Here is a 17,067-nt window from a genome sequence, read left to right as displayed (position 1 = left end):
CCGCCCTCTACTAAAGAGTACAAAGTCACGACGTTACCTCGGATAACCTAGACAAGCATATCTAGCTAACTTTATTAGCTTCATATAATTATAGTAATAAATATCACGTTTTGTTAACTGAGTTTGGACACCACCCTTCAGATAACATTTCTAGTTTGTGGGGTTGTTGAAATCCTTATTCCACCTACTAATGCCTCTTAAAATGTGGGAATTATATAAAATAAAATTATCCATGACTGAAGTTGTCAGCTCTTTAGTTTGGTAAATGTCAAGTTTTGAATTAATGATGAATAAATTTTGAAAGAATTACATCCCAAATGCATTTAAACAGTGAACAGCATGTTTAAACACTGCTGTTAAAGACATATTTAACTTTGTCACATAATTAGTACCACAACCGAAGCAACAGATATTACTGAAAATATAATTTAAAACTTTCAGCTCATTTAACTTTAAGTTAACAAAAATGAAGCAGTATTTATTGCAGCAAATATTTATTTCAGAACAACCACTGTTGATGCTAAATCACTTTAGTAATCCATTGGAAGAATCGTGTTTTGCTATCATTGTTACTGTACAGGGAGTTCCAACCAACTTATAGCAGTAGATCCCCAGGAATAATGTAGTCTCCTCCTTATTTACTTACAGCTTACAAAACAAACAATGTGAAAATGTGATTTCAAAAATACATCAATATTTACAAATTTGCAGTGAATTTCTCTCAAACAATTGTCATTCATAGTTAGCATCTATCATAAGCTGCTGTATTAAATTATATGTAACTAGAGAAATTGCATTTCCTTGCAGCAAATGCATTGAAATGCTGAGGCTGAATGCAGAAAATGAGAAAATGTGAAATAAAACTGCTAAAAGCAGTGAAACAAAGCTGAAAATAAGAAGGTATAACTAAATCAAAATTGCAATTTCAGCTGAAATTGCTTGGGGATGCTGAGAGCTGAATTGTTGAAGAACTGCTGAAAGTTGCTGAAAAAGCAAAAAATTAGCTGAAGGTAGCATAAAAAACCCCAGTAAAATAGCATAAAATAGCTTAATTGCATAAAAATAGCTGAAAATAGCATAAGAAATCCCTGAAAATAGCATACAGTATTTAAATAGCACAGAAATAGCTGAAATAGCGTAAGAATAGTTCAAAGTAGCCCAAAATGGCTCAGAGTAGCCTAAAATAGCTAAAAATATCATAAGAATGGCTCAAAGTATCCTAAAAAAGGCTCAAAGTAGCCCAAAATAGCTGAAAATAGCATAAGAAAAACTCAAAGTAGCCTAAAATAGCTGAAAATAGAATAAGAATAGCTCAGACTAGCCTAAAATAGCTGAAAAATACCATAAGAATAACTCAGAGTAGTCTAAAATAGCTGAAAATAGAATAAAATAGCTCAGAGTAGCCTAAAATAGCTGAAAATAGCATAAGAATAGCTCAAAGTAGCCTAAAATAGCTGAAAATAGCATAAGAATAACTCAGAGTAGCCTAAAATAGCTGAAAATAGCATAAGAATAGCTCAGAGTAGCCTAAAATAGCTGAAAATAGCATAAGAATAACTCAGAGTAGTCTAAAATAGCTGAAAATAGCATAAGAATAGCTCAGAGTAGCCTAAAATAGCTGCAAATAGCATAAGAATAACTCAGAGTAGCCTAAAATAGCTGAAAATAGCATAAGAATAGCTCAGAGTAGCCTAAAATAGCTGCAAATAGCATAAGAATAACTCAGAGTAGCCTAAAATAGCTGAAAATAGCATAAGAATAGCTCAGAGTAGCCTAAAATAGCTGAAAATAGCATAAGAATAACTCAAATTAGCCTAAAATAGCTCAAAGTAGCCTTTAAAATAAAAAGGGTTCAAAAGTAGGAAAAGGTGGTATTTAATGACAAAAGGTAGCTTAAATGGGTGAAAAGTGGCAAAAATGGTGACAAGGGGCAAAGAAGTTTCTCTTTTTTAAGGTTTTCTGGGGGAATGATATTTGAAATTAAGACATAAAAGACCCTCAGGAATCACACGTTAAATATCACTGGTTTACAGTTTAAAATCCATCATAGTAAAAGCCACATGTATTTGGTAGTTAAGGGGAGTGTTGATGCATTCATTTGTGTGTCTGTGTAGGGCTCCAAGGTTGCTATGGAAACGAGCGCCTGCATTACATCATCGTTAATTAAGTCACAGCTGAGATCAAAGGAAATTAGCTGCATCTGTTAGTGTCAGTTAAAGTGGGCTCAGAAAAAAACATGCACTCAAACAACCTCAATTTACGATGTACTCGTAAAACCTAGCTGAAAACCAAAGGTATCGTGAGAATCAGCAGAAGCTGACGAACGCGATGATATGTTTTTTTATGTCTGGGAAGCAAAAATCATGCTACAAGAGTAGGATAAAAAAGAGCTTCTTTCTGACTCTGATGAGCAGAGTGTCAAAATCTGTAACATTGCAGCAGATGGAGCGAGAGCTCCCCATACTTGGGACAGTTGGTCCTCTCACGCCCAAACCGTGCATGATATGGCTTTGGTTCTTGGTTTGACAGTAGCGGGACAAGATTTCCTCCGTTTTGATGAATTTTTTATGTCTGTGGAGTGAAGTTTGTGGATTTTATAGATGTTTGTTCAGAGATGTCCCATGTCTGACCAGCATGCTTGCTCCACTCTGACTGATGATGTCACCCACTCTAAGGTCTGACTTTTTTGTGTAAAACCCCAAAAGTTTGTGTTGCTTAAACTGTGAAATCTCAAAAACTGTAGAAGATAGCTAAAAGCTGAAGACATGTTGAATTGCTGAAGAGTTTGTCTACGTTTTAAAGCAAAAATGAAGTCTGTAAGTGGAAGTATGCAGAATCTGTTGAATCTCAAAGATGAAACAGTTTTAGGCAGAACTGTAAAAATCTTCCATTCATTTGAATGGGGCCAAAAACTGTGGAAAATGTTAAATTTTGTAAAAAGTAAAAGGGTTAGAAATGTGAAAAATACAAGCACACTTCTCCTGAACATGCTGAACATGATAAAAGTTGAACTGTGAAAATTGGACAAACTTTGGAGACTTTGAAAAGTGCCAAAAAACGTACAGAAGAAGAAGAAGAAGAAAGTCATAGAAGAATGTTGAAATGCTGTTATGTACTTTAGCACCTTTTGAAGGGGAGTTTTTGCAGCAGTTTTATCTATTCCCATTCCGTTCCAGCAGGGGGCGGTAATGCATTGTAATGATAATTGACACAAAACTGCATTTCACAGCAGAGGAAGACCAAAGTTTGTTTTCATATGCTAATTCGGCATGGCGAAACGCAGGTACATGAAATATTTTCTTACATTGAGGACAAAAACCTCATTGTTTAGTGCAGCGAGGTGCTGACTCATGAAAGTACGAAGATGTCAAAACTAAAGCGACATCTAGAAACAGAGCACCCTGTTCTCAAAGATAAACCTGTTGAGGACTTTCGAAGACCACTTCAGGACCTGAGGTGCCTGACTTCATCATGCTGAAAACTTGAACTCCACGCTTCGTACCGGGTGGCACGTCATGTTGCTAAGTCAAAAAGCTCCACACCACCACGGAGGAGCTCATTCTCCCTGCAGCACTGAACATAGTGAGAGAGTAGACGAAGCTGCCGCAGAAAAACTCAAAACTAGAAATGACACTGTAAGCAGCCCAGTAGAAGACATGACAGACAGTATTAATGCAAGCGCTCATTCTGCTTTACAAATGGACGAATCAGCTCAACCCCTGTGCCCTCCTCAAATTCACTGCCCTCTTTACACCGAGGCAAAAATGTACACGTACAGAAAAATCACCATTAAATCAGCATACGTCAATATTTTTTTCATAAATCCCTTTAACAACCTCAGACCTGCTCACAACTACAAAAAGATATCAATAATTCTCAGAGTTTTAACCCTTTTAATGCCAGTTTGATTATTTGAAATATCTTATTTTTCACTACAAAAAAACACAAAAAGTGAATTATTTTCCATTTGATAAATAGTAGAAAGATGGGGCTTTGGTGCTGATGAGAGTCTTGGATGGGTCAAAGATTATCAACTAAACTGATGTGATTGCATTAACATTTTTTACGTAATGTCAGAAATACCCTCTGGACACCTTCGAGGCAAAAATGCCCCCATTGACTTCCATTAAAACCAGGTTTTTTAATCTCACTGTCACTGCAGTATAAAATCATGCATTCTTTAATGTCAGCATTTCAATGTGAAGAAGTCTAGAGAGATTTGACATTTTTACCGTATTCCACCAGATTCAACCATTTACTCATTGTAGGACCATGCACCACATTCTCATATTTTTGTCTATTATGTTATGAAATATTCTAAAAAATACAAGGGCAATGAAATCACTTTTGTTGCTAACCTTTGACCCATCCAAGAAGCTCATCAGCACCAAAGACCCATCTTTCTACTATTAATTTTATGGAAAATAATTCACTTTTTGTGTTTTTTGTAGTGAAAAATAAAATATTTCAAATAATCAAACTGGCATTTAAAGGGTTAAAATCTAAAAAATGATTGAATGTTTGGTAGTTTTGAGCAGGTCTGAAGTTGTTTAAGAGATTTATGGAAAAAAAGTAGAAAAACATATTGATGTATGCTGATTATATAGCAGTTTTTTTGTACGTGTGCATTTTTGGCCTTGAAGGTGTCCAGAGGGTAGTAAATTCATTGAGAGACTATGAATGACACTGAAGAGTAAAACATGTTGGATTTCAAAAAATTAACTAGAAAGAAAATTTCCTGCAAAAATTCATGACACAAGCTGTAAAACTGACAAAATTATCACAAGTACAAAAAAAAAAAAAAAACTTGAGAAAAATGGCCAAAAATGCCCGAGGAGGGCACAAGGGTTAAACAAAGCAGTTTTACTGGTTTACATGTGGGAGGAGGACTCACAGGAGCAAAAACGACCACGGCACATCTGAATAAACTACAGGAGCGGTTTAATGGCCTCTTTGGTATTAACACAGAAAGCGTCACGTTGCTAAGCAACAAAGAGAGTCAGCTGGTGGAGCTGTCATGTGGCCGCACACTGAAAAATAAATTCATGGAGGTAAGCCTCTCCCAGTTCAGATGAAAGAGTACCCTTTCCTCCCAGTTCCCTTACTAAGGCAGTAAAATCCTCCACCTATCTCTGTGAGAGAAGCTTCAGCTCTGGTCCAGCTGAAGACGAAGCACAGGCACAGACTGGACACTGAGCATGACCTCAGAGCTGCTTTGTCTACCATAACCCCAGACTATGAGACTCTAGTCAGCAGCAAAAAACATCCCCAGTTCTCCCAGTAATCCCCCAACTCAGCTCTACTATACCAGCATTAAACTTCAGATCTAAGTCAGTGCTGCGTCACTTTCTTCATAGCGCAGTGTTGATCAGTATTTACCCACTGATAAGGTGTTCTCAAGGTTTTTTTACTTGAAGCTATTCTTGAGCTACAGCTAGTTCCAGTTTTGCTCAGTTTATTTATTTTAAATTAATTTGGCCTAACTGGGGAAGACTCACACCTCTCTACGATATCAGAGAAAAAACCCAGCCATGAGGTCAAGTCCTCGAGCTGATAGTTTAGCGAGTCCACCCAAAGAGTCCTTGTGGTTTTGCTTCTGCTATCTTTGAGAAAGTTCCCCTTCTTCAGGAGCTGCCCTCCTGTGACCTCTCATACATTTAAAATCATACAAAGCAGAGCCAATAAGAAGCCAGGGTTTGATATCAAGACTCAAACAGCTGAGCTAAAGAGTTTTATCACTTCCTGTTTCAGGAACTGCCCATAACTACAGCTCCAGCAGATACTTCAGTAATGTTTGACCTCCTTCATTATTCTCTTCATTCTTCCTCAAAGACGGACACCAATGTGAGGTCCTCATCACGATGCAGCTCTTCCTCCTCCTCTTCTTCCTCCTGGATCAGGTCATCATGGTTACAGCTGTGCCTGGATGCCAGGACGGCAGGGACAGGGACCACCGACGGTCCACAAACTGCAAGGAGGCCGGACTGAGCGACGTCCCAGCAGGATTGGATCCCCAGATCAGGGTAAAATGGAGAAACACAGACAGCCAAACATGACATTTGATGTGACAAATGTTTTTATATTAAACATAAAACAGCAGCAAAACCTGTAAAAATGTTCATATGAGGAGTTTGATGTTTGAATCAGCTTGTTTTTATGCTGTCCCATCCATCAGAACCATGGGGCAGCATCATTATTGGTGACTGATGCTAAGAAGACTTTTAGTAAGAGGAGAAACCACAACATTGCTCTTGTGTAAGCTGTGTTGGGTACACACAGGTGATTTACTTTATTCTAGCTTTCACGCTGACAGTAGCCTTATTAACTGATCAGCTGTTCCTCACCCAGTCAGCCCAGTGTTACCTGAAGGTTTGGACCAGTTTCCACTAAAGTCTCATCCATTCCTCTGAGGAACATGATCAAACCTTCCTTTCTACTGGAACGGATCAGTAACATCTTCACTGTCACAGAAATGTCTCACATGTTGGACTTCATCTTTAGCTTCAAGAAAGCAAAAAAGGAGACCGAAATTCAAAAACCGGAATCCTTCCTGTCAGCAGAGGACAGGAAGTCTCATAGAGAAGCGCTATAACGCTGAAAGTTTGCTGCTGTGCCAACAAAAACCTCAGAAGAACAGCAGCAAGCGCATTCTTGTGTTTCTGTCTTTCCTGTTGTTTTTCGGCTCCAAGCTGGGGAAAAAACAGAGCTCTCAGATCTCTCTGAAAAAGGCAGTTACCTCTTGATTTACCTGTTTCAGCTCTTTTTTCTAAATACTAGATAAATGACAGTTTGACAGGAAGTACTGACATCTCTTCTTCTACTCCCCTTTGAAAGGTACTGCTGTTCCCCAACAACCTGATCTCCAGTCTGTCCTGGTCCTCCTTCACTGTCTTCACAGACCTATATGAGATCGACCTCACAGGAAACAAGGTGTCTCTAAGATCCAGACAAGCATAAATATTTACTGAATAAATGAAGAGAATCCCGCTGGTATCAGACTCTGTGTTTGTTCAGGTTCCAGAGGTGACCCCCAGTGGTTCTCCACTCCTGCCCACTCTCAGTGTTCTCCGCCTGGGATCAAACCGTCTGACGTCCCTCTCTGACCACGCCTTCTCCGCCTGTCCCGCTCTGACTGAGCTCTACCTGGATAACAACACCATCGTCTCTCTGACCGACCAGACCTTCTCTGGACTGGACAGACTTCAGGTCAGGGAGCTAGCATGAGCTCTGAGGGTGGGAGGATACTGTGGACTAGCTTACTGGGGGTAAAGGCATGTAGCAGAATGTTAGGATGGAGATCAGTTAGAAGAATGTTAGGGTGCAGACCAGTTAGAAGAATGTTAGGGTGTAGATCAGTTAGAAGAATGTTAGGGTGCAGATCAGTTAGAAGAATGTTAGGGTGTAGATCAGTTAGAAGAATGTTAGGGTGTAGATCAGTTAGAAGAATGTTAGGGTGTAGATCAGTTAGAAGAATGTTAGGGTGTAGATCAGTTAGAAGAATGTTAGGGTGTAGATCAGTTAGAAGAATGTTAGGGTGCAGATCAGTTAGAAGAATGTTAGGGTGTAGATCAGTTAGAAGAATGTTAGGGTGCAGACCAGTTAGAAGAATGTTAGGGTGTAGATCAGTTAGAAGAATGTTAGGGTGTAGATCAGTTAGAAGAATGTTAGGGTGTAGATCAGTTAGAAGAATGTTAGGGTGCAGATCAGTTAGAAGAATGTTAGGGTGTAGATCAGTTAGAAGAATGTTAGGGTGCAGATCAGTTAGAAGAATGTTAGGGTGCAGACCAGTTAGAAGAATGTTAGGGTGTAGATCAGTTAGAAGAATGTTAGGGTGCAGATCAGTTAGAAGAATGTTAGGTGCAGATCAGTTAGAAGAATGTTAGGTGCAGATCAGTTAGAAGAATGTTAGGGTGTAGATCAGTTAGAAGAATGTTAGGTGTAGATCAGTTAGAAGAATGTTAGGTGCAGATCAGTTAGAAGAATGTTAGGTGCAGATCAGTTAGAAGAATGTTAGGTGTAGATCAGTTAGAAGAGTGTTAGGTGTAGATCAGTTAGAAGAATGTTAGGGTGTAGATCAGTTAGAAGAATGTTAGGGTGAAGATCAGTTAGAAGAATGTTAGGGTGTAGATCAGTTAGAAGAGTGTTAGGGTGTAGATCAGTTAGAAGAATGTTAGGGTGCAGACCAGTTAGAAGAATGTTAGGGTGCAGATCAGTTAGAAGAATGTTAGGGTGTAGATCAGTTAGAAGAGTGTTAGGGTGTAGATCAGTTAGAAGAATGTTAGGGTGTAGATCAGTTAGAAGAATATAAGGGTGCAGATCAGTTAGAAGAATGTTAGGGTGCAGATCAGTTAGAAGAATGTTAGGGTCAAGATCAGTTAGAAGACTGTTATGGTGTAGATCAGTTAGAAGAGTGTTAGGTGTAGATCAGTTAGAAGAATGTTAGGGTGTAGATCAGTTAGAAGAATGTTAGGTGTAGATCAGTTAGAAGAATGTTAGGTGTAGATCAGTTAGAAGAATCTAAGGGTGCAGATCAGTTAGAAGAATGTTAGGGTGCAGATCAGTTAGAAGAATGTTAGGGTGCAGATCAGTTAGAAGAATGTTAGGGTGTAGATCAGTTAGAAGAGTGTTAGGGTGTAGATCAGTTAGAAGAATGTTAGGGTGTAGATCAGTTAGAAGAATGTTAGGGTGTAGATCAGTTAGAAGAATGTTAGGTGTAGATCAGTTAGAAGAGTGTTAGGTGCAGATCAGTTAGAAGAATGTTAGGTGCAGATCAGTTAGAAGAATGTTAGTGTCAGTATATAAAGATCAGTTAGAACAATGTAAGGGTGTAGATCAGTTAGAAGAATGTTAGGGTGTAGATCAGTTAGAAGAATGTTAGGGTGTAGATCAGTTAGAAGAATGTTAGGGTGTAGATCAGTTAGAAAATTGTTAGGGTGTAGATCAGTTAGAAGAATGTAAGGGTGTAGATCAGTTAGAAGAATGTTAGGGTGTAGATCAGTTAGAAGAATGTTAGGGTGTAGATCAGTTAGAAGAATGTTAGGGTGTAGATCAGTTAGAAGAATGTTAGGGTGTAGATCAGTTAGAAGAATGTAAGGGTGTAGATCAGTTAGAAGAATGTTAGGGTGTAGATCAGTTAGAAGAATGTTAGGGTTTAGATCAGTTAGAAGAATGTTAGGGTGCAGATCAGTTAGAAGAATGTTAGGGTGTAGATCAGTTAGAAGAATGTAAGGGTGTAGATCAGTTAGAAGAATGTTAGGGTGTAGATCAGTTAGAAGAATGTTAGGGTGTAGATCAGTTAGAAGAATGTTAGGGTGTAGATCAGTTAGAACAATGTAAGGGTGTAGATCAGTTAGAAGAATGTTAGGGTGTAGATCAGTTAGAAGAATGTTAGGGTGTAGATCAGTTAGAAGAATGTTAGGGTGTAGATCAGTTAGAAGAATGTTAGGGTGTAGATCAGTTAGAAGAATGTAAGGGTGTAGATCAGTTAGAAGAATGTTAGGGTGTAGATCAGTTAGAAGAATGTTAGGGTTTAGATCAGTTAGAAGAATGTTAGGGTGTAGATCAGTTAGAAGAATGTTAGGGTGTAGATCAGTTAGAAGAATGTTAGGGTGCAGATCAGTTAGAAGAATGTTAGGGTGTAGATCAGTTAGAAGAATGTTAGGGTGCAGATCAGTTAGAAGAATGTTAGGGTGCAGATCAGTTAGAAGAATGTTAGGGTGTAGATCAGTTAGAAGAATGTTAGGGCGCAGATCAGTTAGAAGAATGTTGGGGCGCAGATCAGTTAGAAGAATGTTAGGGTGTAGATCAGTTAGAAGAATGTTAGGGTGTAGATCAGTTAGAAGAATGTTAGGGTGTAGATCAGTTAGAAGAATGTTAGGGTGCAGATCAGTTAGAAGAATGTTAGGGTGTAGATCAGTTAGAAGAATGTTAGGGTGCAGATCAGTTAGAAGAATGTTAGGGTGCAGATCAGTTAGAAGAATGTTAGGGTGTAGATCAGTTAGAAGAATGTTAGGGCGCAGATCAGTTAGAAGAATGTTAGGGTGTAGATCAGTTAGAAGAATATAAGGGTGCAGATCAGTTAGAAGAATGTTAGGTTGTAGATCAGTTAGAAGAATGTTAGGGTGTAGATCAGTTAGAAGAATGTTAGGGTGTAGATCAGTTAGAAGAATGTTAGGGTGTAGATCAGTTAGAAGAATGTTAGGGTGCAGATCAGTTAGAAGAATGTTAGGGTGCAGATCAGTTAGAAGAATGTTAGGGTGCAGATCAGTTAGAAGAATATAAGGGTGCAGATCAGTTAGAAAATTGTTAGGGTGTAGATCAGTTAGAAGAATGTTAGGGTTTAGATCAGTTAGAAGAATGTTAGGGTGTAGATCAGTTAGAAGAATGTTAGGGTGTAGATCAGTTAGAAGAATGTTAGGGTGCAGATCAGTTAGAAGAATGTTAGGGTGTAGATCAGTTAGAAGAATGTTAGGGTGTAGATCAGTTAGAAGAATGTTAGGGTGCAGATCAGTTAGAAGAATGTTAGGGTGCAGATCAGTTAGAAGAATGTTAGGGTGCAGATCAGTTAGAAGAATGTTAGGGTGTAGATCAGTTAGAAGAATGTTAGGGCGCAGATCAGTTAGAAGAATGTTGGGGCGCAGATCAGTTAGAAGAATGTTAGGGTGTAGATCAGTTAGAAGAATGTTAGGGTGTAGATCAGTTAGAAGAATGTTAGGGTGTAGATCAGTTAGAAGAATGTTAGGGTGTAGATCAGTTAGAAGAATGTTAGGGTGCAGATCAGTTAGAAGAATGTTAGGGTGTAGATCAGTTAGAAGAATGTTAGGGTGCAGATCAGTTAGAAGAATGTTAGGGTGCAGATCAGTTAGAAGAATGTTAGGGTGCAGATCAGTTAGAAGAATGTTAGGGTGCAGATCAGTTAGAAGAATGTTAGGGTGTAGATCAGTTAGAAGAATATAAGGGTGCAGATCAGTTAGAAGAATGTTAGGTTGTAGATCAGTTAGAAGAATGTTAGGGTGTAGATCAGTTAGAAGAATGTTAGGGTGTAGATCAGTTAGAAGAATGTTAGGGTGTAGATCAGTTAGAAGAATGTTAGGGTGCAGATCAGTTAGAAGAATGTTAGGGTGCAGATCAGTTAGAAGAATGTTAGGGTGCAGATCAGTTAGAAGAATATAAGGGTGCAGATCAGTTAGAAAATTGTTAGGGTGTAGATCAGTTAGAACACTGTAAGGGTGTAGATCAGTTAGAAGAATGTTAGGGTGTAGATCAGTTAGAAGAATGTTAGGGTGCAGATCAGTTAGAAGAATGTTAGGGTGTAGATCAGTTAGAAGAATGTTAGGGTGTAGATCAGTTAGAAGAGTGTTAGGGTGTAGATCAGTTAGAAGAATGTTAGGGTGTAGATCAGTTAGAAGAATATAAGGGTGCAGATCAGTTAGAAGAATGTTAGGGTGCAGATCAGTTAGAAGAATGTTAGGGTGCAGATCAGTTAGAAGAATGTTAGGGTGTAGATCAGTTAGAAGAGTGTTAGGGTGTAGATCAGTTAGAAGAATGTTAGGGTGTAGATCAGTTAGAAGAATGTTAGGGTGTAGATCAGTTAGAAGAATGTTAGGGTGTAGATCAGTTAGAAGAATGTTAGGGTGCAGACCAGTTAGAAGAATGTTAGGGTGCAGATCAGTTAGAAGAATGTTAGGGTGCAGATCAGTTAGAAGAATGTTAGGGTGTAGATCAGTTAGAAGAGTGTTAGGGTGCAGATCAGTTAGAAGAATGTTAGGGTGTAGATCAGTTAGAAGAATGTTAGGGTGCAGATCAGTTAGAAGAATGTTAGGGTGTAGATCAGTTAGAAGAGTGTTAGGGTGCAGATCAGTTAGAAGAATGTTAGGGTGCAGATCAGTTAGAAGAATGTTAGGGTGTAGATCAGTTAGAAGAATATAAGGGTGCAGATCAGTTAGAACAATGTAAGGGTGTAGATCAGTTAGAAGAATGTTAGGGTGTAGATCAGTTAGAAGAATGTTAGGGTGTAGATCAGTTAGAAGAATATAAGGGTGTAGATCAGTTAGAAAATTGTTAGGGTGTAGATCAGTTAGAAGAATGTAAGGGTGTAGATCAGTTAGAAGAATGTAAGGGTGTAGATCAGTTAGAAGAATGTTAGGGTGTAGATCAGTTAGAAGAATGTTAGGGTGTAGATCAGTTAGAAGAATGTTAGGGTGTAGATCAGTTAGAAGAATGTTAGGGTGTAGATCAGTTAGAAGAATGTAAGGGTGTAGATCAGTTAGAAGAATGTTAGGGTGTAGATCAGTTAGAAGAATGTTAGGGCGCAGATCAGTTAGAAGAATGTTAGGGTGTAGATCAGTTAGAAGAATGTTAGGGTGTAGATCAGTTAGAAGAATGTTAGGGTGTAGATCAGTTAGAAGAATGTTAGGGTGTAGATCAGTTAGAAGAATGTTAGGGTGTAGATCAGTTAGAAGAATGTTAGGGTGTAGATCAGTTAGAAGAATGTTAGGGTGCAGATCAGTTAGAAGAATGTTAGGGTGCAGATCAGTTAGAAGAATGTTAGGGTGTAGATCAGTTAGAAGAATGTTAGGGCGCAGATCAGTTAGAAGAATGTTAGGGTGTAGATCAGTTAGAAGAATATAAGGGTGCAGATCAGTTAGAAGAATGTTAGGTTGTAGATCAGTTAGAAGAATGTTAGGGTGTAGATCAGTTAGAAGAATGTTAGGGTGTAGATCAGTTAGAAGAATGTTAGGGTGTAGATCAGTTAGAAGAATGTTAGGGTGCAGATCAGTTAGAAGAATGTTAGGGTGCAGATCAGTTAGAAGAATGTTAGGGTGCAGATCAGTTAGAAGAATATAAGGGTGCAGATCAGTTAGAAAATTGTTAGGGTGTAGATCAGTTAGAAGAATGTTAGGGTTTAGATCAGTTAGAAGAATGTTAGGGTGTAGATCAGTTAGAAGAATGTTAGGGTGTAGATCAGTTAGAAGAATGTTAGGGTGTAGATCAGTTAGAAGAATGTTAGGTGTAGATCAGTTAGAAGAATGTTAGGTGTAGATCAGTTAGAAGAATGTTAGGGTGCAGATCAGTTAGAAGAATGTTAGGTGCAGATCAGTGAGAAGTATCTTAGGGTGCAGATCAGTTAGAAGAATGTTAGGGTGCAGATCAGTTAGAAGAATGTTAGGGCGCAGATCAGTTAGAAGAATGTTAGGGTGCAGATCAGTTAGAAGAATGTTAGGGTGTAGATCAGTTAGAAGAATGTTAGGGTGTAGATCAGTTAGAAGAATGTTAGGGTGTAGATCAGTTAGAAGAATGTTAGGGTGTAGATCAGTTAGAAGAATGTTAGGGTGCAGATCAGTTAGAAGAATGTTAGGGTGCAGATCAGTTAGAAGAATGTTAGGGTGTAGATCAGTTAGAAGAATGTTAGGGTGTAGATCAGTTAGAAGAATGTTAGGGTGCAGATCAGTTAGAAGAATGTTAGGGTGTAGATCAGTTAGAACACTGTAAGGGTGTAGATCAGTTAGAACAATGTTAGGGTGTAGATCAGTTAGAAGAATGTTAGGGTGTAGATCAGTTAGAAGAATGTTAGGGTGCAGATCAGTTAGAAGAATGTAAGGGTGTAGATCAGTTAGAAGAATGTTAGGGTGTAGATCAGTTAGAAGAATGTTAGGGTGCAGATCAGTTAGAAGAATGTTAGGGTGCAGATCAGTTAGAAGAATGTTAGGGTGCAGATCAGTTAGAAGAATGTTAGGGTGTAGATCAGTTAGAAGAATGTTAGGGTGCAGATCAGTTAGAAGAATGTAAGGGTGTAGATCAGTTAGAAGAATGTTAGGGTGTAGATCAGTTAGAAGAATGTTAGGGTGCAGATCAGTTAGAAGAATGTTAGGGTGCAGATCAGTTAGAAGAATGTTAGGGTGCAGATCAGTTAGAAGAATGTTAGGGTGCAGATCAGTTAGAAGAATGTTAGGGCGCAGATCAGTTAGAAGAATGTTAGGGTGCAGATCAGTTAGAAGAATGTTAGGGCGCAGATCAGTTAGAAGAATGTTAGGGTGTAGATCAGTTAGAAGAATGTTAGGGTGCAGATCAGTTAGAAGAATGTTAGGGCGCAGATCAGTTAGAAGAATGTTAGGGTGCAGATCAGTTAGAAGAATGTTAGGGCGCAGATCAGTTAGAAGAATGTAAGGGTGTAGATCAGTTAGAAGAATGTTAGGGTGTAGATCAGTTAGAAGAATGTTAGGGTGCAGATCAGTTAGAAGAATGTTAGGGCGCAGATCAGTTAGAAGAATGTTAGGGTGTAGATCAGTTAGAAGAATGTTAGGGTGTAGATCAGTTAGAAGAATGTTAGGGTGCAGATCAGTTAGAAGAATGTTAGGGTGTAGATCAGTTAGAAGAATGTTAGGGTGCAGATCAGTTAGAAGAATGTTAGGGCGCAGATCAGTTAGAAGAATGTTAGGGTGCAGATCAGTTAGAAGAATGTTAGGGCGCAGATCAGTTAGAAGAATGTTAGGGTGCAGATCAGTTAGAAGAATGTTAGGATCAAGATCATGTTGAAGACTGTTGTGATGAAGATCATTTAGCAGAATGTTTGGATAAGGATCATGGATCAGAATGTTAGAATGAAGATCATGTAGAAGAATGTAAGGAAGTCTTGTAGAAGGAAGTTTTAATGACGATTATATAGAATAATGCTGGTATGAAGATCATTTAGCAGAAAGTGAGGATGAGGATCATGTAGTAAGGTAAGGTTTGTGATCATGGAGCAGAATGTTAGGTTGAAAAGCATGTATGGATTGTTAGGACGAAGATCATGATCTGGAAAGTGAGTATGGAGTTTGAAAACCTAATGAGATGGTTTATCTAAAAGGGCTAATCAGAAATAACATTTGAAATCAGTTAATGTAACAGAATGTTAGAATGAAGATCATAATGTCCTATTTTCTAGATCCTGGACTTGTCGTCAAACCAGATCAAGGTTCTTCCCCAGCTCATGCTCCACCCCCTAACATCCATAGAGATTCTGTACATGGAGAACAACAAGGTTGGAGAACAAGGACACAGAACTGTAGAAGTATTTGATCAGAAATAAATGACCTTTGGTGCTAACAGAGATGTTTCTTAATCCACTGGACTGTTCCTTTAAATTTCAGATCAAGCTGATGCCAGATGGTTGGTTCAACAAGAAGGAGGAGGTGCCCTATCTGTTCCTCTCAGCCAATCCCTGGGACTGCACCTGTTCCAATCTTTACCTACAAACATATATGGTTGATTTTGACTTAAATGTCTACATTCGGGATGGCGAAACGATCATGTCTGGTGCATTAGAGGTGGTGAGTGGAATGAGCAGGAAAACATCAGTGTGTAGACTCAGTAAAGACTCAGAAGTTCTTGGCTAACTCTGATGGTTTTTGTCCTAAGGTGTGTAGCTCTCCACCATGGCACGTGGGTAAACCTGTGATGAACCTGGAGGAGTCAGATCTGTGTTCTCCTCATCTTTCTACAGTCAGACCCAACACTGAATCTCCTACAACACAACCAAGACCCGCTGGGACGTCCGAGTCTCTCCCATCCATCCTGACATCAACACCAACAGATGAGATCCAGGAGGTCACTCCAACCAGCTTCACTGCTATAGTTAATGTTGTCAAAGCTGTGCTGCTCTGTGTTCTGTGGTTAATGTTGGGTGTTTCCTGGTACAGGAGGAGGAGCATACCTGAGGAGGAGGATAGTAGTGAGGGATATGAAACTGTTGACTGTTCTGTACATGCACAGATGGAGGAGATGCTACAGATGCACGAGCGCTCACCAGACTAGAGCCAGCGGTAGAAGGAATACTTCAGACTGATGAACTCTTGGTCCAATACACCTAGCTAGTATGCTGTCTGCTCATTATTCCCCATGATATTAAAGCTCTGATAAGAAAACAAAGAAACAAGCGTGGATTTGTCCCTACAGATGAAGTAACAGACTAAATGAGCTGGATCTCCTTCAGACGGATCCTGAGGTCCCAAAGTCAGCCCAGAGCTAAACGTGTGCTTTAGCTATGCTAGCTTCTCTGTGTAAACAGACGTTTCATGGAGGGAAAAGCATGACCTTAATGTTTACTGTGGTAGTTTAGGGGTTAAATTCATGTTAAAACATCCATGTGTTACATACATGTTAGTAGAAATATTTCTAGAAGATTCTAAAAGAATGAAACTCTTAAACAGGCTCAGCATTACACACACCCACCTTCATCTCAGCTGCTCTTTCTTACCTGTAGTCCTCCTGCTGCATTAGTGTCATTTCACCACCAGGGGGCGACACAGCGACAGAAATAACAGTCATCAGTGTGGTGGAGATTCAGCAGAGGTTATATGTTCCTCTATATAAGCGATAAAAATATTACATCAGAGATGATTGTAGAGAGGAGGCCCATGCATGCAGTAACAGCTGGAAAAGTACAGTAACAGCTGGGATTGTGGGATATGTAGTTCCTCCTCCTGCAAATAAAGATGTCTTGTACTGTTGCCCTTTCTCTCTTTTTTTAAAGTCCATTTTCTGCATCAAATCAGATGTTTACTAGTCACAAGACTCCTGGCTGGTTGACTTTATTTAAGGATTAGAAAAACTGATTTAGGGCTTTTTAAATGGAGGGTCTGGAACACTAATAAAAATAACATTTAATCAGACATAAGATATTTAAATCCATCTAATTTTAGAAACAACATTCATACATTCAAACCAAAAAAATGACTTAAAATCAGAAATAACCCTCTTAAATCCACTTACAATTAAAACAAAAGCTGTTATTTATAAATTAACTAGAAATTAAACACTAATATCCTCAAAAAATAAAATAAAAAAACATAATAAAGCTTCGTTACAAATATAATCCATCATAAATACACATGAAAATAAACATAACCTTCATAAATACACATGAAAATAAACATAACTTTCATAAATACACATGAAAATAAACATAACCTTCATAAATACACATGAAAATAAACATAACTTTCATAAATACACAAGAAAATAAAAATAACCTTCATAAATACACATGAAAATAAAAATAACCTTCATAAATTCACATGAAAATAA

General features: G+C 38.5%; 1 protein-coding gene across 2 annotated transcripts; it reads left to right on the top strand.

Moving 5' to 3' along the window:
- Nucleotides 1–5,768: 5,768 nt before the first annotated feature.
- Nucleotides 5,769–16,490, top strand: LOC121504407 (SLIT and NTRK-like protein 2). 2 transcript variants are annotated; one of them, XM_041779131.1, is made up of 7 exons: nt 5,769–6,023; nt 6,835–6,930; nt 7,015–7,206; nt 14,927–15,022; nt 15,132–15,311; nt 15,400–15,588; nt 15,681–16,490. In XM_041779131.1, exons 1-7 carry the CDS (start codon nt 5,862–5,864, stop codon nt 15,696–15,698), a joined length of 933 nt encoding a protein of 310 aa, XP_041635065.1. In that variant the 5' UTR covers nt 5,769–5,861; the 3' UTR covers nt 15,699–16,490. The 2 variants fall into 2 exon arrangements, with proteins under 2 accessions (XP_041635065.1, XP_041635064.1); XM_041779130.1 differs by having other exon boundaries at nt 15,400–16,490.
- The last annotated feature ends 577 nt before the right edge of the window (nt 16,491–17,067 follow it).

The sequence above is a fragment of the Cheilinus undulatus genome, linkage group 22 (assembly GCF_018320785.1).
Source record: "Cheilinus undulatus linkage group 22, ASM1832078v1, whole genome shotgun sequence".
NCBI classification, from domain to species: domain Eukaryota; kingdom Metazoa; phylum Chordata; class Actinopteri; order Labriformes; family Labridae; genus Cheilinus; species Cheilinus undulatus.
This window is presented reverse-complemented; position numbering and strand designations above follow the sequence as displayed.

Coding starts and splice junctions, on each gene's coding strand:
- LOC121504407 (XM_041779130.1), top strand. CDS start 5,862: ATGCAGCTCTTCCTCCTCCTCTTCTTCCTCCTGGATCAGGTCATCATG. Junction 6,931..7,014: donor TCGACCTCACAGGAAACAAG/GTGTCTCTAAGA, acceptor GTGTTTGTTCAG/GTTCCAGAGGTGACCCCCAG. Junction 15,023..15,131: donor TGTACATGGAGAACAACAAG/GTTGGAGAACAA, acceptor TTTAAATTTCAG/ATCAAGCTGATGCCAGATGG.